The sequence below is a fragment of the Mirounga angustirostris genome, unplaced genomic scaffold (genome assembly GCF_029215605.1).
Source record: "Mirounga angustirostris isolate CCGP_5_RB_7025 unplaced genomic scaffold, mMirAng1.0.hap1 SCAF_9, whole genome shotgun sequence".
NCBI lineage: Eukaryota > Metazoa > Chordata > Mammalia > Carnivora > Phocidae > Mirounga > Mirounga angustirostris.
In genome coordinates this window covers 111,289,555-111,311,586 of record NW_026991717.1, presented here as the reverse complement: position 1 = coordinate 111,311,586, position 22,032 = coordinate 111,289,555, and the positions used below count along the sequence as shown (strand labels likewise).

The following is a 22,032-nucleotide window of genomic DNA, read 5'->3' as shown; positions in this document are numbered from 1 at the left end:
CCCATTTTCTAGCTGTTGTTGAGCTTCTTTGAGCTTTGCTTGCCTCCTGAGTAAATCCGAGTTAATGTGTGCCTCACAGACTTGTGAGGGGGATCGATGGGATGGCCTGTGTGGAAACTGCCTGGCACACAGGAGGTGCCTAATAAATGGTCTGGACCTTTTAAACACTCCAAGCAGCACCCCTAGACTGAGTTATAGCCAGAGACCCAGGGGCTGGCCTCATTCACCAAGAGCCTCTCCTGGCTCTTGGATGTAAATCATGTAAGTCACTGTTCAGACAGCAGACAGAGACTTTCATGGAACAAGAGTTCACGGTCCCCCGCCCCTTCCATCTCACAATGGTTAACTAGGGCTGAGCCTGAGGAAGAGAGGGAGGGCAGGGGTGTCCGTTCAGATGAAACACTTGAAATGTGGCTAGTCCAACTGAGGGACAGAATTTTTTATTTTATTCATTTTTAGGAAGTTAAAATTAAAATTTATTTTTAAATTTTTTTTTAAAAGTAGGCTCCACATCCAGCATGGAGCCCAACACAGGGACCGAACTCATAACCGTGAGATCAAGACCTGAGCTGGGATCAAGAGTTGAACACTTAATTGATGGAGCCACCAGGCACCCCTAAAATTAAAATTTAAATAGCCACATGTAGCTAGTGTCTATCACATTGGACAGTGCTGTTCTGGAGTTTGTAGAAAAACAATCTAGTTGTGTATTACTTGTTCTTGGCTTAGGCCTCAGCTCCCGGCTTCTAGTTTTCTCATGTCCTCTTTCTAGAAGATAATCAAGGTGTGCTAGGTTGCTTGCAAGGGTCACGTGAATCAAGGAGAAATGACAAAGTCTGGGCAGCATCCAGAAGGGAGGTTTGGAGCCTCCAGAGCTATAGACATCCTGCTGAGATGGACGCAGCTTGCTAGGCACCTGACCCATCTTATTCTCAGTTCTGCTCCTCACTGTCTGCAAGGGCAGAGCACCGGTTTGCATGGCGGCAGAGGTGGGCAGTGGGCACTCAGATACGTGATTCTCATGCCAAGGAGGTATGATCCAGATGCGGGGAAATCACCTGGGTTAGTCAGGATTTTCTTGATTCCAAGTGACAGAAAACTTAAGCTAGCTGGAGTTAAAAAGGAACATTGACTTTCTTGTTAAAGTAGAACACTCAGGCTAGAGAAGGCCCTAGTAAAGTTACTTTGATTCTTTTGACGAGAAGCAGATGGAAATTCCAGACCACAGGTCAAAAGATTTTACTTTCCCTCTCTTTATTAATAAGGGCATTGCCAAACAGCTGACCGGACCCGCAGTTTGCAGCTCTGCCCACTGGGGAGTCTCCAGGTCTGGGGGGCATGTTTCCTTGGCAACTGGGGCTTTGCCCTGGCCCAGCTGGCCCCGTGGAGACCACCAGATGACTTTTGCCATCAGGGGCAGGGAATGTTTGACCCCGTAATTACACCAACTTTAGCTGGGCTGGCCTTGCTTTTCTCAAACTTGTTTTTTTTTTTTTTTTTTTAAAGTAGGCTCCATGCCCAACATGGAGCCCAAGGTGGGGCTTGAACTCACAAGCCTAAGTCAAGGCCTGAGCTGAGATCAAGAGTCAGACACCTAACCGACTGAGCCACCCAGGCGCCCCTCAAACTTGTTTTTTAGCTCGCTCCTCCCTCAGGGTCTTTTCACTTACCGTTCCTCTGGCTGGAATGCTTTTTCCAAAGCTCTCTGAAAGGCTGCTTTGCATCTTTTTTGATCTATGCCGAAACGCTACCTCCTTAGAGAAGTTTAAGACTTGCCCTCTAGCATCCAGTTTCTCTGTCTGCACTGGCCTTTCCCCTTCTTTGTGGCCTGCTATCGGACATTCCAGTAAGTCAAGGAGCTTTATTGTCTGTCTCCCCCAGAGGGATGTGGGCTCCCAGGGGGCAGGAACATTGTCTTGTTCACACTCAGTTCAGTGCCTGACCTTCAGCAAGTGCCCCATCAATATTTGTTGACCACTGGAATACAGCCCCTTGAATAAACAAATCAGCCTCCACAGGACGTCTTGGATGAGGTCTCTGGTTGTTTAGAAATCTCTGGGGTGGCTTGGCTGTAGAAAGCTGGGAGAAGCAGGGCCCTGGGTGTCGTGCTTTTCAGGGAGCCCAGGCTTATCCTCCAAAAGACCCGGGGGGCCTTTTTTCTGCCTCCATTGCTGAGGCGACAACGGAGCAGTGTCCCATCGCTCCAAAGGTGTGGGCTGCTGGCGTCACCTGTGCCACAGCCTGAGGACGTGGGCAGTGATGGGGAGAGCCCGAATACATAAATTCCTGGTCACTTAGTCGGTGAGGCTGTGAGGCCACAGTCTGTCCCTTGGCAGCTGCCAGGAGGAGCCTTGCTGGTCTCACGTGACCAGGATTCCAGGGCCCCTCAGCGGCCGCCTGCTGGGATCTGCAGAGGGGATTATTGATGAAGGGGAGGGGCGGCAGCTCAGCTCTTTACCGTAACACAGGCCCTCCTCTGGGACGGCAGCCAGGCGGCGAATTAGGGAGCCCAGCAGCTGTCCAGCCTTTCAGGCAGCAAGCGGCAGCTACCCAGTGCCGGGGGTAGGATGGGAGGGAAAGGGACGGGGCACGGGGCCAGAGACCACCCTCCAGGGTGGAGGGGATGGGTGGTCTGGGTTTGTTCAGAAGGGGACATTGAGAAAGGCGCGTAAGGTAGGAGGGGCTGGATGGGAGGAGGAAGGAAGGAGAGGAGGGTGACAGGACAGAGTAGCCCGCAGGTGAGACAGAAGACAGAGTGGCGAGTTGTCCGGCTGGCAGAGAAACCCAGATCCCAAAATGAGGGGGCATGGCGTGGAAGGACGGGGTCAAATGGAGTGTGTGGGCGGTCTGTCTCCTGTCTCCACCAATCTTCCCTATGCCAGTCAGGCCCAAGGGCTTGGGGCTCCTTGCTTCCCAAGGGGAGCTGAGCAGACACAGGCTTTCCCTGGGGGGATTTGGAATTCCCATTGCATTTGTACCTTCGCATGGTCTCTCCACTTGGGAAGTTGCCAAATCCACTTGTGTTCAGGGTTGATTTTACTACAGAACAAGTAAGAGCAGTGGTTCGGGGTCTTGTGGGAAGAACCAGGGCACTTGGAGTAATCAGAGAGCTCCCCCAGTGGGTCCTGGGGGCATTTCCTCTTTACTTCGTGCGCACCTGGGGTAGGGGAGATTTGAGGAAGAGGGGAGGGTGGGGGAAGAAGGGATGGCGTTTGCCTGCCACTTCCTGGCTTAGGTTCTGGGCCATGGAGATTGCCGGGAGAGTGGGGGCAGGTTTGGTTTTTAGCTTCTGGTCAGAGAAGTGGAGATTCAATCCCGCAAGCCCAGCTTACCCTAAATAGTTATAGGGGAGGGGAGAGAATGATGCAGAGGGAATTTCCTGCCAGCCGCTGATGGTTAAACCTCTCTGGGCAACGAATGCTCTGTGCATGAAAACTGGATGTGCCTTTTGAGAGTGCCAACACGTTGCAGAAATAACAGAATAGGCATTGTTTTTCTCTGACCTGAGCCCAAGCCTGGCCCCTTGCCCACCTAGGAGCCTGCACTTTCTCCGGGGATGCCTGGGATGCTTCCTCGGGTGACACGTCTTCTGTATTGCCCGGACCCAAGGCAGCCCCTCATCTATCCACACCTCACGGCCCAGGTGATGGCTCTTGGAGGTGGGAGAAGGAGAGCAAGCATCCTCCTTTCTTCCCTCATTTGCAGAGATAGCCCTGCCACTGGAAACCCACATTTATGGTGCTTTGTGGGAGACAGCCCTTTCATGACGTTGGCCTAAAGATTAGGGAAGAATGCGAGACATCCCTGTTTAGTTAATAACACTGGATAGTGCAATCACCCAAGAATTTTTGGCTGGACCCTTCTCAAGCTGGCTTGTCCATCCATCCAAAAGAAATTCCCTGGTCTTGAGGAATTCACCGTGTGGAGGGGGAATCTTTTTGACAATAATAACTTTCAGACGGGACATGATGTTTCAGGGCAAGGATGTTCGAAGTCCTGTGGGAACATCAGTGATGGACTAGCTGGGGGCTTAGGAGGATGGCCTCACAAAGGAGTGAGGAGGGAGCAGGTTCTCAGAGGAGCCCCCGGGGCCTGTCGATGAAGCTGGATGGACAGACTGAGGCTGTCTGTTTACAAATAAGCCGCTTACAGAACCGACTAAGTAGATGATAGTGAAGGAGACAGGTGCACGCAGGCAGGCGCATGGAAAGCAGCTTGAAGGCATGCGGTGTGGGGAGAGAGGGGGACTCTGAAGCCCGAGGACCAGGGTTTGAGTCAAATGTATAGATTTGGCTAATCTCTTAATGTCCTGAGAGTCAGTGTTTTCATCTCTAAAATGGGGGGTGGGGCTGGGGTGGGGGGGATGATTCCTGCCCTCTCTGCAGGAGTCTTGGGAGAATCGTGAGAGATGATATACTCAAAAAAGTGTAAGTTCTGCCCACGTTAGTTGCTATAAGGGCTCTTCACACATTGCTGTGCTCCAGAAACGTCGAGCTCAGGCCCTGCAGTCCACAAAGGAGCCTCATGCCGTCTACACCAGGGGCCTGCTCTCAGGGGCCTGCTCTCAGGGGCCAGGGAGTGTCAGAGGAGGCTGGGGACAGCTTGCGCACTTAGAGGCAGAGGTGGGACTCCTGCTGGACAATCGCCTCCTCGTCCAGCCCCCACTGGCTCCCTGGGGGAAGAGCCTGCAGACCCAGAAGCAGGAGGTGTCCAGTGCCAGGCCGGCCTCGGAAGGGAGCCTGTTCGGACCGCAGTGGCTTCATCTGCCAGGGGGGCCCCTCAGCCAGCAGCGGGCTCCCAGGGCTGACTAGAGCACAGGCTGTGCTACCAGGATGTGGGCTTTGGTTTCTCTTTCTCTTTTGTCTTGTGCTTGCTGATGTGGCCCACTTAGGGCCCAGGGAAAGGGAAGTGCCCGGGGGTGGGATTGAACTCCCCAGGTACAGGTCATGGTGATGCTGGGGGTAGAGGGGGTGTCGGACATGCCCCACTAAAGCCCTTTCCTTGAGGTAAGGGGTCTGGCCAGGCAGGCTGGGAGAAGGGGGGAAGATGGACAGGTGGGGCAGGTTGAGGCTCCTGTTTGGGGAGGAGCCGGGGAGGGCCAGGCCAAGCTCAGCAGCCCATTGCACTTTGCTCTCATCCTTCACCGGTCTCAGCGCGGGGGTGGGGGGGGCCCTGGGGGGATGCACCCTCCAGGGCCACAAACACATATGCATACAGTGAATTTCAGGTCCCAACTCCTGCCCTTTCGCTTCTGCTCGGCGGGGATGGAGGAAGCCGGTCGTGGGCACCTGCTGGGTTGGCGCCTCCATGGATGACCCTGCTTGGAGGGTGGGCAGCTTCCACCCCTGTCCCGCTGTAGGGCCGAGCCCGACCTGAGCTCTGTCCTTGGGCTCGTGCAGATGGTGCTGCATCTAAGGGGTTTTCAGAGAAGCTGCAGGACCTTCACGTTAAAGTCAGAATCTTTTTTTTTTTTTTAAAGATTTTATTTATTTTTCAACAGAGAGAGAGAGACAGTGAGAGTGGGAACACAAGCAGGGGGAGGGGGAGAGGGAGAAGCAGGCTTCCCGCGGAGCAGGCAGCCCAATGCGGGGCTCGATCCCAGGACCCTGGGATCATGACCCGAGCCGAAGGCAGACGCTTAACGATTGAGCCACCCAGGCGCCCCCAAAGTCAGAATCTTTATCAAATGGTCAAATCTTAGGGATATATTAAAAATGTGTATGTGGCCAGGGGCATCATAAAGTCAGATTTATATCCGCTTGTGGTTGGTTATTGATGTTAACAGGAAGGGCCTTAACAAGAGTAGTGATAAAATAGAGTGAAATAAATATTAGGGTGGTGGGATTGTGGGGAGAGGGTCTCGCACACATTTTGTTGGTGTGCTTGTTTTTCTGTGTGTAGCTGTGCTCGACTCCCCAAATGCTATGACACATTTCCTACGTTATGTGCCTTCTGTGAGGTTCTTGACCGCGCTTGAGAGCAGATGTAGCTACTGCAGGGCGAAGGTGAGAGTGTAATTTGAAGCTAAATGAGAAAGGCATTGGAGTCTAAAATTATACCCCCTCTCAGATTTACAAATGTGCACACATTTACTCTCGGTGCAAGAAGCCCTAAGTCCTAGCCCCATGTGTGAATTGCCTGGGACGCATCCCAGGCTGTCATTGCCGGATTAACCAGACCTGAGCAAGCAGGACTGCACAGAGGAGGTGTAGGGTCCAAGAGAGGGCCTCAGTGGACTGGGTGGGATGCCTGCCTGGTGCTGAGCCCGGAGCCTGGGCAATTGTGGTGTTTGCCTTGAGGCTCCCTCTCCCCCTGGCCCGGTGGGCAGCGGAAGGTAATGAAGGCCTCCTTTTTTATTCCCAGGGACACATGGAAGCCTCCGGCCCACCAGCCAAGGATCAGCTGAGCCCTGGGGCTGATGCTTGCCCCCACTGCTGAGAATGGCACTGAGGCCCAGCCAGGCACCGGGACAAAGGTTAACCCGGGACACTCCTGCACAGCGATCCTGATGTCTGTTCTGAGCCGTGCACTCAGAGGTCTGATAAGTGAGTACGTGACAGGCTCCGCAGGGATCACCAGCCCTCCCTGCCGCAGGGGCACGGACCCAGGTTTGGAAGTTCCAGTTCTGAGCCTGTGTTCTGTCCGAGGGCCTGTCCGAGGGCTGTAGTTCCAGGGTAGGAGGGGAGTGCCCAGCAGGTTCAGGTCATTCCGCATGCTGGAGCCATCTTAGAGCCACATGGCCTCTGAAATATGTGCCCGACCCAGATGGGCTGAATGAGTGATGTCAGACACCCAGCACACAGGAGATGACATCTTCCCACATTCCCTTTCTTATCTGTAGGCTCGTGGATGCTTTGGGCCTCAGGCTTTACCTCTGTGCATTGAGAACTGTATCTCATCTGGGATTCCAGACTTTGCCCAGAGCCATGAGCGGTTCACGTGGCCTTGGGGAGAGCATCCAGGGCACTGGCAGGAGTGGGATTTGCGGTGCCTTAGCTGCTATGGAGGTGGCCACCAGGGGGTCAAGAGGAGCAAGTCTTCTGCTGCTTTTGGCTTGTGGAGGGTCTCCTCCTAAGGCTAGACGAGCTGCGGGTAGAACGCCTCCCCCCCACCTCTGGCCCTGGAGTCTCACCTGTCCTCATATGGCCTTTCTTTCCAGCCTTGGCCTCTGGCTTTTCCTTAATGGTGCTTTAAAACATGATGATTGGCTGGTTCCCAAGCCCCAGAGGTCTGTCTAGCCTGAAGGCTGTTGTCTGCATGAGGCAGACAGTCCCACTGTGGGTCAGGGACCAGCCAGCAGAGCACTCGCCTGGAAGACAAAGAAGGAGAGCTGGTGCTTTCGCACTCGCGAAAGGACAAGCTGTTTGGGAGCTGCCAGGCTGGCCCCTGGGGACCCAGAGCCTTAGATTCCAGGCAGGAGCTTGCAGGGAAGGAGAAGGGCACCTAGGTAATTCTCAGCTTTAGGTAGAACTTGCCGGTTGACAGTTTAACACTCAGGCCTAGCATCTATGTTTCCCTCAGCCTGGGCTTGCAAAATCGTCTGTGGTTGGAGGGCCTTTCAAGTAGTGCGTCTTTGGGGTGATTTGTAGCCCAGGAGGTGTGCACCTGAACTGCGGGGGTGGGGTGGGGGGGCAGAGATGGCCACAGAGACCATGGCGGGTACCCGGTGACTCAGACCAGAGACCAGCTCCCACATCACGCAGAATTCCCCCGGGCAGTCTCCACCATCGGCCTTAGGACTGTTGTACCCTCTGGTCCAGTGACCGCACTCCTGGAATTATTCATTAAGAAATCTTTCTTTAGGAAATAGTCCCAGAGAAGAAAAGAGCTGAATTCTTTTGTTAGAGGCATAAAAAAGATGTTTCTCGTGGTGTCATGGTAATAGTGGAAATGGGAAACAGTTGCTCTCTTTTTGTTGAACACCTAGGTTAAGGAAATTATAGTTTTCCACCTGGTGGAATATCACACCGCCATTGTAATAGTGAGAACATAGGCAATATAACAATTTGGAAAAATGAGTATGATATACTAAGTGAAAATGTCAGGTTACACGATAAGTACATTAAGGTAACTTGTAAAATAAACACATGAGAAATATGGCCAGAGAGAAATGATGGTGGCTGCTAGCCTGGTGGGATTAGGAATTCCTTTTCTTTCTATGATGCATGGATTTGCTTCTTGTGAAACTGAATGTAATCTGGATGAATACACAACACACGTTAACAGTGACTTTTTCTAAGAGGTGGGGTGATAGGGGACTTTTGCTCTCCAGGTCCTTCTTTTCTGTGATGTTTAAATTTTAGGTGTGAGCACGTTACATTTATAATCAGGAAAAATAATAAAGATCTTCAAAATCGTTAGAATTGAAATTTTAAAAAGACCATATTTCCCAAGAAACGAGAACAGAGAAAGGCTGAGGCAGCTAGTTGTTTATACGTGCTCTCATCAGTGTTTATACCTGCCCTGTGTGGGCGCATTCATGCTCTCATTCATTCATTCATTCATTCATGCCCCAGGGATTAGTAGGTCTTATTGCCAGGCACTGTTCTACGCACTGGGCACCCAGCACTGAACGAGACAGAGCCCCTGCCCTCCTGGAACATTCATTCTAGTTGGGGGAGGTAGACAACAGACAAGGAGCAAAATACCAGAGAGTGAAAGTGCTGTGAGGACCGAAACTGGATGATGTCAGTGACAGGGAGGCTATTTTGGATTGGAGACTTGGAGAAGGTCTCAGGGGTGACTGGTTGAGCTGAAATCTGAATAACAATAGAGAGGCAACTTGCGGGGGGAGGGGGAGCAGGGGGGCAACACACAGGATGCCCAGCCTGAGAGCCCCACCTGCCGCCGGGTGCCCTTCCCGGCCTGAGCCCTGGTGAACCTCTGTGCCAAGCTGACTCTGTTCCCCAGGCCCGCTTGCCCCCCTGTGCCTTCCAGCTGGGATTTCCTTAGCATTGGAGGCCTTCTAAAATCCTCTCCAGCCTGCTGATGCTCCAGGTGCCGGGCCTCTCTGGGCAATGTGATGCTGGTCTCTGCTCTTGGCTGGCATGTGCATGGCAGGGCTGCGCCTTCTGAGATTCCCAGCCACACTGGGGCAGGCTGGCGGTCAGGAAGGGTCTGGGCAACGTGTGTCCTGGTGAAAGGTCTTTGAATGGCACCTACCTTGAGGCCCTCAGTGGTGGTTGCCACCGTGGTCCTATGAGGGTCAGCGATGACCCTGGAGGACCACTGTGTGGGTCTTGCCAGAACTCAGCCTCAAGAAAGAACTTGGCCTCTCAGAATAGGCTGAGAGCCTTCAATAGCTCTGACACCAGTTCTGAGCTTCCCTGATGACCTATCTAGAAGCTCATGTCCTTCTTTCTTCCTGTTGTCTCTCCATATACCATACTAGCCTTCTAAAAGCAGAAACTCAGAAAAAGGTGGTGCCCACAGAGGAGCCTGTAGTCAGCTTCAAGGGCAGTGCAGGGTGCTGAGAAGGCTCTGGAGCCAGACTTGCTGGTTTTGAACCCCAGCTCTGCCTTTTCTAGCTGTAATTACTTAGCCTCTCTCTTCCTCAGTTGTCCTGTCTATCAAATAGGCCTGAGTATTATCTGAGTTAATACATGGTAAGCGCTGGGAAGAGTGCCCGATTATTCCTGTGACTTGGGAGGTGGAGGGAGGACCATCCCTGGGGACTTTCCTGGGAGATGCCCATAGCAAGAGTGGGTGGAACTCTGTGGCATCTGGGCTAGCCAGTGACCGCAGATACTGAGCTCCACTTGCTTCCCTTCTGGCCCTGAAGCAAGCCCATGTGCTCCTCCCAACCCCACCCCGCCCCCAACCCGACAACCACCGAGGAAGCTCAGGACAGTTTCAGACCTTGCATCTTTCACCCAAATGTTAGGGCAACTGCCCACACCCCTCTTTGATTCCACTCACTCCCAGTACAGAGCCTGCCAGGAGACTGGACTCAGAGTCCCCCCACTGCCTTGCCCTCAGGGGCCCCCTAGGGGGGCTGTGCAGCTCCTCAGAGCATGGAGCTGAAGCAATTTTAGTGCCTGGGAATGGGGAAGTAAATGAGGTGAAAGAAGAAGGCAGGCCTGCCTCGTCTAGTTGCAGAGAAGGGGAATCCCGATTTTTTAGCAAGATGCTCCTCTGGACAGAAGTTCCCAGAGTCGTTGTGTTGTGGTACCTTCGCTTCCTGGAGCAAGATGGGAGTTTGGGGTAGCACCAAAGGCAATCATCTGGTTTTGCCTCCAGCCTGTCGTGGACTTTCATGGCATTCTCTTCGTCCCTCTCCACTTGCTCTGCTCTCTGCCTAAGGAATAGCTCAGCAGGTTCCAGGAGCTGGTGAGATCCTCTTAGGGAGCAAGACGCAGAAACCCCCCCTCCCTCCCCGCCAGTCACCTATCATCTGTCCCCTTGGAGGGGCAGTGCCCTGCTCTGACAAGTCACCTTTGCTGGAACTCCGTGTTCCCAGGCCCTTTTATCAACAAGTATGAGGGCTCTTGTACTTGAGTGTTGTTCCCCGGTATCCTGCTTGTGAAACCGTCCCCAGCTCTCCAAATTCTTTTCTCCTGTTTCATCCTTGCCCATGCTCTCCTCTTTACTTCACCTTGAGTTTTCCTTCCCCGGCTGTCCTCTCTCTGTGTCATGGTCCTCAGAATGGTTGCGTTTGTCAGCAGGAGAAAGAGGCCGACGTCCAGTGAGCTGCTGGTTCTACCTGATGCAGGCCTTCGCAGGGCTTTGATCCCAGTGCGGAGCAAGGAGGTACTGGGAGGGTCTGGAGCAAAGGGTTCAGGTGGGGGGAGGCCTGGCTGGGGCCAGGGGAGGGTGGGGGAGCTTATCCCAACTCAGAGTTTAAACACTCCTGTGAGTGTGAGCCATGGGTTCAGGGAGCGGAGTTTTGTGAAAATTCAGCCAAGCCAGTGCGGCCTCTCATGAGTGTCTCTACCACCACAGTGTGAGTGGCCGTCCTGGCTCTTGACACGGTCTCATGTCCCTTTTCTCTGTCTTCGCTCCCATCTCCCTGCCTCAGTCAGGACTTCCAGCTTCCCCTGTTTGTCTCGTGCGGAGTAGGCGTGTTCTCCTGGCACAACCCCTCCGACGTGGGCCTGACCTTGCCTAGGTACGCTTCCCCTCTGCCTACCCCTGTTCTTCCAGGGATGGAAGATTCCAGAAATGGAATCCTGTCCTTGGGCTCACCCTGTTCTTTCTCCCCCATCTTCTCTTCTGTTCCACAGCTTGCCCTCCTTCCCCCTTTAACAGTGGCTCCTTCCATCTTGCTTCTGTTCATAGGGCTTGGAAGTCCAGCTCTTCCAAATCACCTACTCCAGGGGGCTGACTGGAGCCCCTGAGTTGTTACTGACTGGGAAACCATCCTCGGCCATGTCTAGAGATGAGCCCACGAGGCAAGGAGGGCAGGGCTTTAAAGTCAGCATTAAGGTGGGGGCTGACCCGAGGAGTCCACTAGTTCTGTTCGGCCGCTGCATAGGATGAACGGGGAGCTTGCCTTGCCTCTCCTCAGCTCAGTCTTCGTTCTCCCATGGGGTGTATGTGCAGTTATTGGTTTCACGGGTTTTTATTGGTTTCACGGGTTAGCTGGGCTGCTGGGTTGTGCTCTGGGTGGAGGTGAAGACCTGACCTGCTCAGTAAGGAAGGCTGCTAGTGAGAGCAGGGGCAGAATGACGCAGCCTCAGGGAGGAGGTGGTGCTCGAAGTGGGAGAAGCTGACCAGGAAGCCTGGCTCTGTGCGGGAAATGCAGTCATCCTCTCTTGAGCATTTGCTGTCATCTTAGTGGTGTCTATCTGTTACCTCATTCATCCTTACAGTAACCCCCAGAAGTACTTACTCTTATTATTCTCACTTCACCTATAGGAAAAGTGAGGCACAGAGAGGTCAGGTAACATACCCTACATCCTACAGGTGAAGGGTACCAGGAAACCAGAAAGGAAAAGGCAAGGGGGGAGACCAGGAAGTTAGGACCCGGAGCCCCTGAGTTTAACCATTTCATGCTATTCAAACCCGTGAATCATGGTTTGTTGTTGGTGATGGCTCAGGAGGGAAGGACCTGCATGAACTTTATAGGACATCAGGTTTCCTTAGCTTCCTTTGTCTGGTGAATTTGTTGAGCATCTTCTATATATAGCACACAAGATGATTAATACACAGTTATACAACAAATGTTTTTAGGATACAATTTTTTTTAAAGATTTCTTTTTTTTTTAAGATTTTATTTATTTGACAGAGAGAGACACAGCGAGAGAGGGAACACAAACTGGGGGAGTGGGAGAGGGAGAAGCAGGCTTCCCACCAAGCAGGGAGCCCGATGCGGGGCTCGATCCCAGGACCCTGGGATCATGCCCTGAGCCGAAGGCAGACGCTTAACCGACTGAGCCACCCAGGCGCCCCTTTAAGATACAATTTTATTTTTCTAAAAGTTTAGACAAACTTGTTAGAAAAAGATTTTAGATTATACAGAGAAGTTTAAAGAAGGAAATAAAAATCACTTGTGATGTCACCATTCAGAGATGATGGTGGCTAATCTTTTTTGTACATTTGTATGTATGAATGCTTTTGCAAAATCAAAACCATATTAATTATTCAGTTTTGAATCCTGCTTTTCCCCTCTCTTACCATCATATTAAACGTTCATCGAGTGGCCTCTAGTGGCCTCTAGTGCAGAGTTGGCCTCTAGTGCAGAGTTGTCACAGAAGTGAACTGGGAGCAGAGGTGGGCAAACGGGGCAGGATTATGGGCCATGGGCCAGGGGCTGGGGGTGGTGGGGGCAGTAGCAATTGGGAAGGGCACCCCAGGTAGCAAACACAGTAATGCAAAGATCCAGAGCACACGATCTGAGGCAGAAATGTCTCACAAAGGGCTTTGCCAGCCGTCCCTAGGGGTTCGAGCCTTCCTGTGTGGATGGTAAGGACACACTAGGGGGCCTTACGTGGGGGAAGCATCGGATTTGTGTTTTAGAAGGACTGCTGTTTCTATACACTCTTCCTTCGCGTGATGAGTGAATTGGAGAGGAGAAGGCCGGGGAGAGACCAGCTGCCGACGACGGGGGGCATCCGGGTAAGGGAGGGCGACGGCTTGAAGCAGAGCAGCAGCAATGAGAAAGGGGCGTCAAGAAGAAGGGGTGATTTCAAAAACGGTTACGCGGTAGAAAAGGACAGGAGGTAATGGCTGACTTGGCGGCTTCACCAGGGGACTTGCTAGGACCAGTGAGATGTTCCTGGGCACGACTTAACCGGAGTCTTGAAAAGCGTGGCGCAGTAGGGCCTGCTTGTCCGTGTGCCTCTGCCCCAGCCACGAGAAAGCGTGCCAGGGACGAGAGGCAGGTAGATCAGAGCCACCCCAGCCAAGGATGGGACAGAGCTCCCAGACGACCAGCGGTCTCATGATCGAGGCCAGCCAAGATCCGCCAACCCACAGACACACAGGCTGTAATAATAAATGAGATTTGATTTAAGCCGCTGAGTTTTGGAATGCTCTGTTATGTAGCAGTGATGAACTGATTAAGAAAGGTCTTTTTTAGTTGAATGCTGTGTGCCAGGCACTGTTCTAGGCACCGGGGATGCAGTGCTGAACCAGACAGACAAGGTCCTTATTCTCAGGGAGCTCATGTTTGGGTGGGGATGCGGCAGAGGAAGCTAGAATGACCCCGGGGCCTCTGGCTGCTCACTGGGTGCAGGGTGGGGTCACAGGAGGAAGACGAGTTTTGGGGAAAAGATACTGAGTTTGAGGTGCCTATAGGACGCTTAGGTGGAGGTGTTCAGGAAGGAGTGGGATACGTAGGTGTCGGACACAGGCGAGATGTCTGGATGGGGACTGGAAGTTATCAACATAATGAAACAGGAAATCATCTGGACCAAAGCGAGACAGAGTAAGTGCTCTGTCTATTCAGGGGAGGAAGAGGGCTGTGGCGGTGGGGATGAAGACAATTTGATTCTGAAGGTCACCTGGCAGTTGGGTTTGTACTTGTAGACGGTGAGAGGAGAGGCACAGAAAACAGACAGACAGGATCTGCAGAGGCAGGGGGGAAAACCAGGAGAGCCAGCTAGTGAGGAGAAGGCTGAAAAAGTAGGCTGGAATGAGGTCCTGGAGAGTCTTGAATGCCAGGCCAAGGATGCTGTGGTGTTTCCTTAGGACATGGGGGGGCCACTGAATGCTTTTGAGGAGAGGAGTGCTACTAGGCACGCATGTCTAGGAGCTGGGCAATAGTGGGCAGTGGGATGAGTGCTGAAGTACAAATCAGGAAATGTGGATTCTAGGCTCAGCCTATCCATTCCCCGGCCCTGGGATATGGGGCAAACCCACTTCTCTCGGAGCCCCAGCTGTCTCTCTGAAAAAATGGGAGCAAAACTACCTGCCCTTCTTCGCATGAATCTTAATTTTGTAAGAACCAATGACAAAAATGTGAACAAAAGTGCCTGGAAGACCACAAAGCGATGCACCAGGGCGGGTATTTTTTTGACGAGGTCCGCTTTAGCTGAAAGATGAGGCAGGGCGGGTATTTTTTTGACGAGGTCTGCTTTAGCTCAAAGATGAGGCTGGGATTCCCAGACAGGCAGGCAGACTGCAGGTGCCTCCTGTTAACTTCTGTCCCCTCTCCCACCTTGACAGAGGTGTCCAGCCTGGGGTCCACTGGGATTCGTGTTTTCATGCTCTGTCTTCCCATTCCTGATGCTGCCCTGAACCCCCACTTCCCCCCATAAACCTGCATCATTTAGAGAACGCCTGCCCCGGAAAGGCCTGTGCCAAGGCTGCAGAACAGAGGAGTGCGAAAGAGGCACTGCCCTCGGGGAGGACTCAGGCTGGCAAGGTGGATCCAGAGGGCACGTGCCTTCTAACAGGAAACAGGGTGGTGCTGGATGAAGGGCCAAGGGAGTCATCCAGACAGTCACTGATGGAGGGCAAGGAAGAGCAGCGAGGTCTGTGGGCCAGGCCAGCTTTCAGGGGAGCAGCTTGGGGCCTTAAAGCCCAGTGGGGCTAGAAGAGAGGAGGGGAAGGGAATAAGAAGGAGAGAGGAAGGCTCTCTCCTCTGTCAGCCCGCTGGTTTCCTCTCAACATTGAAACCAAACACCCAAACCCGCTTAATGGAGCGGTTAAAGACAAATGTGACCACAACGAGCTGCCACATTACACCCATTAGGATGGCCATCATCAAAAAACCAGAAAATAACAAGTGCTGGCAAGGATGTGGAGAAATTGGAAGTCTTGTGCCTTGCTGGTGGGAGTGTAAAATGGTGCGGCTGCCGTGGAAAACAGCGAGGCTGTTCCTCAGAAAACAAACATGGAATCACCATGTGATCCAACAATTCTACTCCTGGATATAAATCCAAAAGAATGGAAAGCAGAGACTAGAACAGATGCTTGTACACCCATGTTCATAGCAGCAGTGTTCACAATAGCCAAAAGGTAGAAACAAACATTCATGGACAGATGGATAAAGCAGATGTGATACAGATAGATAAATGGATCAATCACAAAGGGATGAATATTATTCAGCCTTAAAAAGTGAAGGATATAGAGCTACCATATGATCCAGCAATTGCACTACTGGGTATTTACCCCAAAGATACAAAAATAGGGATCCGAAAGGGTACGTGCACCCCGATGTTCATAGCAGCAATGTCCACAATAGCCAAACTGTGGAAAGAGCCAAGATGTCCATCAACAGATGAATGGATAAAAAGATGTGGTATATATATATAATGGAATATTATGCAGCCATCAAAAGGAATGAAATCTTGCCATTTGCAATGATGTGATGGAACTGGAGTGTATTATGCTGAGTGAAATAAGTCAAACAGAAAAAGACATGTATCATATGACCTCACTGATATGAGGAATTCTTAATCACAGGAAACAAACTGAGGGTTGCTGGAGTGGGGGGTGGGGTGGGAGGGATGGGCTGACTGGGTGATAGACACTGGGGAGGGTATGTGCTCTGGTAAGCGCTGTGAATTGTGCAAGACTGTTGAATCTCAGATCTGTACCTCTGAAACAAATAATGCAATATATGTTAAGAAAAAAGAAGAAGAAGATAGCAGGAGGGGAAGAATGAAGGGGGGGAAATTGGAGGGGTAGACAAACCATGAGAGACGATGGACTCTGAAAAGCAAACTGAGGGTTCTAGAGGGGAGGGGGGTGGGAGGATGGGTAAGCCTGGTGATGGGTATTAAAGAGGGCACATACTGCATGGAGCACTGGGTGTTATGCACAAACAATGAATCATGGAACACTACATCTAAAACTAATAATGTAATGGATGGGGATTAACATAACAATAAAAAAAAGTGAAGGATATTCTGACACAGGCTACAACATGAATGAACCTTGCGGGCACTGTGCTCAGTGAAAGAAGCCAGTCACCAAAGGACAAATACTGTGTGATTCCACTTATGAGGTAACTAGAGTAGTCACATTCAGAGAGACAGAAAGTCGAATGGGGGTTGCCATGGGCTGGGGAGGAGGTGGGGAGGTAGTGTTTAATGGGTATGGAATTTCAGTTTGGGATGAGGAAAAAGTTTTGGAGATGGGGGGGGGGATGGTCGCACAATAGCGTGAATGTCCTTAATGCCACTGAACTATACACTTAAAAATGGCTAACATGGTAAATGTTAGTATATGTTAACACACACACACACACTCACACACACACAAGACAAATGTGATAGGTTGCTTAGAAAGATGAGTGAGGTGGAGTTGTCGGAGAGGAAGTGGAGGAAGGGATGGTGACCCCAGTGGATGGGCCTGATGAGAAATCAGCTGGCAGTCTAGAAATGGAGGTGACTGGTGGGTCAGGACAGCCAACTCTTCCATTCGACCACAGATAATCCAAAACAAGTCTAGGCTGTGTAGGAGAGCCCTCCTTCCAAGTAGCGTTTGAGTAGAGTTGGTCAGAGGAAGCCAGTGGGACTTTGAAGTTTCTTCCCTTCCTTTCTCATGCCCACCTGGCTAAGGTAAGGAAGAGGGAATAAAGTAATGAACAGGAAATAGGGTCAAGAATAGGACCGGTCACGCAAGAGAACGGCAGAGGCAGGTTTGGAATCCCCTGGAGCCTGGCCCGGGCAGAGACTTGGGCTGGGCATGGGAGGCCAGGAGGAGGGGCCCCCTCCCTCCCTCCCTCCCCCCCTCACCTGTCTCCTCTGTGTCCCAGCAGCCGGCTCGGCAGCATGGCGTCCGCCGAGCCCCTGACGGCGCTGTCCCGCTGGTACCTGTATGCCATCCACGGCTACTTCTGCGAGGTGATGTTCACGGCGGCCTGGGAGTTCGTGCTGAACTTTAACTGGAAGTTCCCGGGGGTCACGAGCGTGTGGGCGCTCTTCATCTACGGCACCTCCATCCTCATCGTGGAGCGCATGTACCTGCGCCTGCGGGGCCGCTGCCCGCTGCTTTTGCGCTGCCTCATCTACACGCTCTGGACCTACCTATGGGAGTTCACCACCGGCCTCATCCTGCGCCAGTTCAATGCCTGCCCCTGGGACTATTCCCAGTTCGACTTTGACTTCATGGGCCTCATCACCCTGGAGTACGCCGTGCCCTGGTTCTGCGGGTCCCTCATCATGGAGAAGTTCATCATCCGCAACACCCTCCGCCTCCGCTTTGACAAGGACGCCGAGCCCGGGGAGCCCAGTGGCCGCCTGGCCCTGGCCAACGGCCACGTCAAGACAGACTGAATGGGGCTGGTGGGTGGGGCCCGGGGCTCTCTCACGGACCCGGTGGACACAGGTACCAAGCTGGTGGGGTTACATCTTCTGAACAGCACAAGCCCTGGCCGGGACCGGCCTCAGCCCCCTAGGGCGCACACATACGCGACGCCCCCCTCACCCCAGCACCCTCCGCTGGGGGTGGGGCCGGGGGCGGGGCCAGGCGTGGGGGGCGGGGGTGCAGGTAGCGGAGGGACTCTGGGAAGGGTCTGTGGATCTCTGCTGGCGGTCGGAGGCCTGTGGCTAAGCAGCGGCTGGACGCCCCCCCCCTCCCCCCGGGTGATTTTGGAAGCAGCAGGCCCTGTCCTGGCTAAGGGGCTCTGAGAACAGGGCAGAAGGTGGGAGGCGAGGCCTGAGGAGGCTTTGGGCTGCTGCGTGGCTTCCTCCCTCTCAGCTGGTTTAGGTGGGCTTTGGCTGGTTCCATTAGGCAATATTCAGGTGCTTGCTTGCAACCAATACCTCCCCGGGGGCCTGCTGAGCGGCAGCCTAAGGAGAGACTGGGCAGCCGGGAGGCTGCTTGGCGGCAGTGCTGGCGTGCAAGGGCTGGAGGCCTTCCCCTGGCTCCTCTCCCCTCCCCCAGGGCTCTGCCGCTCCCTTGGCCTTCAGGGGGCCCCCCGGTGCTGGATTCCCACCAACCTTGGGCTTTTGGAGGTTTCAATCCCTGTGTGTTCGGTGGCGTTTCCCCCTTTTCTCTCTTATTTTCAAGGCCTTTACCACTAGCAGCCCCTTTATCCATGTCAGTCACCACACCCGCCCCCTTCCCCAACTCCCTGGCCAACACAGCAGCTGCCAGAGATGGACCCTGAGACGGACCCTGCCCACCCTCTTGCGGCCTTTCCCCCACTCTGTCTGCTGCCTGATGACTGGGAAGTCCCCCTTTCACACCTCCCCACCTGTCTGGCGGGCTGTGGCAGTGCCCCCTCCCCATAGTGGCCCAGCTGAAATGGGATGATACCCTCCCCAACACAGTCAGGCCAGGATGCACCCCCTCAGATCCACAGTGGGGACCTAGAGACAAATCAGTTTAGTGGAGTTGCGGGGGCAAGGGGAGAAAGCATTCGGTTTCTTTTCAAGCCAGTCAGAGTCAATAGAGCTTTCTAGGGGATGGAGGGGCCGGCATCCAGTGTTGGAGACCCATGGAGGATGAGTGAGAGAGAAAAAGAAAACAGCCTTTCAGCTTTGGGAGGGTCTTTGGAGCATGCTTAGTGGGAAGGGATCCGCTGGTCCTGCCATAGCCCCAGGCCCTGCAGCAAAACCCCCTCAGGGCTACCCCCCATCCCACCCCTCCCAAGCAAGGCTCACCCTTTGAGCTTACTCCTTAAACAGTATTGACCCTGCCGTGCTCGCGGGCCTTGTCATCTCGGTTGCCCCGCCTCCTCTGTGATGGGTCCCTTGCTGGCAGTGGACAGGTGAAATCCTCACTCCAGCCCACTTCTGGCTCTGCCCCCACTCCTCAGAAGGCAGCCTTTGCCATGGTACATGGTCTCATCTTGACCCCACTAGGACTCGTAGATAGAAATTAGCCTTTCCCGTTTTATAGATCATTAAAAAATGGTAATACCACCTGTGGAGAGAAGCTCCTCTTCCTTGCTCTGCTGCTCCACCTAGACTGTGCAGATAGTACCAGCCAGGATGTGAGCCAGGGCTGATGGGCTGGGGATGGGCAGGATTGGGAGAAAGGCTAGGAGACTCTGCCTTTGACAGGGTTGTTTTGTGCAGTTGACCCTGTCCAGGACAGGATGAAGGGCATTTCCCAGCCTCTGTGTCCTGGCCAGGCTCCTCAAATCCAGGCATGAACTACATTCTGCAGGGGCCAGACCTACCTTCGATTTTACTGTGGCCCCAATTCCAGGGCTTTGGGGCATCCAGGGATTCGGGTTTCCATCTACAGGTGGAAGGGATTCCAGAGGAAAAGTATTGTCTGGATTCTCTGTCCCCTCTGGGAAATTATTTCCTTGGCCCTGTCCTCAAACTCTGTGATATCTGTTTTCTGGACCCCAACACCCTTCCAGGCCCCTCATGTGGGCCCCTAGACGACACCACTCACCTTTGACCTCTCCTCCCATGACCGAATCTGTGGTCAGCTTGTTGATGTCTGCCAGCATAGGGCCTCCATGATTCTCAGCCAGAGCAAGCCCCCCTATGGCCCATCAGGTCTGGCCACTCCAGATGTTGCCCCATGGGCATTCCCTGGCACCATCTTTTCTCTGGGCCCTACAGACTCCCAAGGACGGGAGTTCCTGCAGTGAACCTGCCTGCCTGATACATGCAGAGTGCTGTTTTTCTGCTTCATCCAGGTGCCCCATGGCTCTTTCTGTCCCTCATAGGGCCCAGAGTCCCCAGCAAAGGGAGGCAACAATCCAGGGCTTGAGCTCAGGGTCTGCAGGCTCAGAATTCACCAGGGGTAGCCCAGACTTCAACACTTGCTTGTTTGGGTATCTTCAGGGCCCTCATCCCTTAGTGCCCGGGCACCCTAGCTCTGCCAAGCCTTGGGGGTGCTGGCAGGAAGAGTCTGCTGACTGTGAACCTCTGGTGTCCTGGATCTCTCTCCACTGGACATGGCAGCATCTCTGAGTCACTTATGGATGGCCATATGCTGCCCTGCATGGTTGAACCGCTTCTGAGGTCTGCTAGGCATCCTGTCCCTTGTGCCCTGTCCCCTCTGTTGCCAGTGAGTCACAATGGCCTGTGCTTATCTACAGCAATAATACATAGGGAGTGCCCATGAAATCCTCTTGTCCTAGTCCCTCACTCTGTGCATGGGTCTTGGGGAGGCAGTGCTGAGTGGGTCAGTTCCTGAGAACCTGCATTTAGGAAGCTCTGGGCCGTGCAGACATCATCATGGGGAGGGCAGAAAGGAGAGATGCCCGGCCCCCGAGCTATGGCTAAGGCAGGGAGGGTACCTTCCACCCTGACGCCACCCCAGACCCGGAGGAGCTGCAGGTCCCGGCACTCCCACTTCGGAGTGGGCGGGACTGTCTCCCAACTGCCGCAGCTCTTCAGGACACGTGACTGGTTTGTGCGCCCATCGCCTGCTCTGTCTCCATCGGTCTCTTTGTCTCTTCCTTTTCACATTCGTGCACATCAAATATACTGGTGTTTGTGTTCCAGGACTGGCTCTGATCCGCTCTGTTTCTTTTATTTTGGAACCCCTTTTCTTTTCTTTTTTTTCTTTTTTTAAAGATTTTATTTATTCATTTGACAGAGAGAGACACAGCGAGAGAGGGAACACAAGCAGGGGGAGTGGGGGAGGGAGAAGCAGGCTTCCCGCCAAGCAGGGAGCCCGATGCGGGGCTCGATCCCAGGACCCTGGGATCATGACCTGAGCCGAAGGCAGACGCTTAACGACTGAGCCACCCAGGCGCCCCTGGAGCCCTTTTTCTAGGGGCTGCTGGAGGCCAAGCCCTTCACACTGGGTCGTGCTGCTGACGTAAACCAAGAGGACTGTTGGGTGGAGCCACCCCGTGGGGAGGGCAGATGGTGCTCCCTGACAGTCCTTTTCACCGTCTCTGCTCTGACCATCTCAGTAACCAGAATTCTCCACCTAACCCCCGCCCTCCTCACCACTAGCTTGATCTGGTCCATAATCTTGCTTTGGTCCTAGGCTGCAAAGCCACTGGGGAGGCCTAGGCAGCTATCCAGATTGGCTGCAGGGGCTCAGGAGATGAGCTCCTCTTGAAACAGACCAACCATGACCTGGGGTGTCTCACAAGCCAAGAGGGGCCAAGGGAGGAGGCTGAGGATTCTCCAGAGAGCTGAGCCACCAGAGCCCCTTACTTTTCATTATATCAAAAGTGATGCTTTGAAGAAACAGCTCTGCACTCCTCCCTGGCAACTCTTCATTCCCTGAGAGGTGCATTTGGAGGAAATAATCCCTTCCTACTTTGTGTGCCTCTGCTCTGTCTACTGTCCCTCGTCCTCCTCTCCCCCCACCATGCTCCTGCCTACTATCCTACTTCCAGAAAGAGAACGTAGGGTTCAGAAATTGTTCAGTCAGTTCAACTAAACCCAAATGGCTTGGTCTCCGCTGCTTCAGCCACTGGTTTTCTGGATGGAGTAGGCAGTGTGCTTTCTGAGTCATTGGGAAGGGCCCTCTGCCTCCCCCACTCCCTTGAAGGTATTCATTTTGTTGACTGAAACCTTTTCCCCTTATAAAAACAAGCAAGCATAAAGCCCTGACAGCCATTTACATGTTAGTATAAACAAATATATAAGGTTATTGCCTTAGAGCAGATTTTTAGAGAAAGAGGCAAACATCATGAAACAGGGTCTACCTTATGGAGCTTCAGAGAAAGGCAAGAGGTAGGGCTCAGAGCAAGAAGTCTGAGGGGACCCA

General features: G+C 53.2%; 1 protein-coding gene across 1 annotated transcript; it reads left to right on the top strand.

Annotated features, from left to right (window-relative positions):
* The first annotated feature begins 6,410 nt into the window (after positions 1 to 6,410).
* On the top strand, positions 6,411 to 20,809 carry TMEM229B (transmembrane protein 229B). Its single transcript, XM_054513953.2, has 2 exons — positions 6,411 to 6,545; positions 17,150 to 20,809. Exon 2 carries the CDS (start codon positions 17,163 to 17,165, stop codon positions 17,664 to 17,666), a length of 504 nt encoding a protein of 167 aa, XP_054369928.1. The 5' UTR covers positions 6,411 to 6,545; positions 17,150 to 17,162; the 3' UTR covers positions 17,667 to 20,809.
* The last annotated feature ends 1,223 nt before the right edge of the window (positions 20,810 to 22,032 follow it).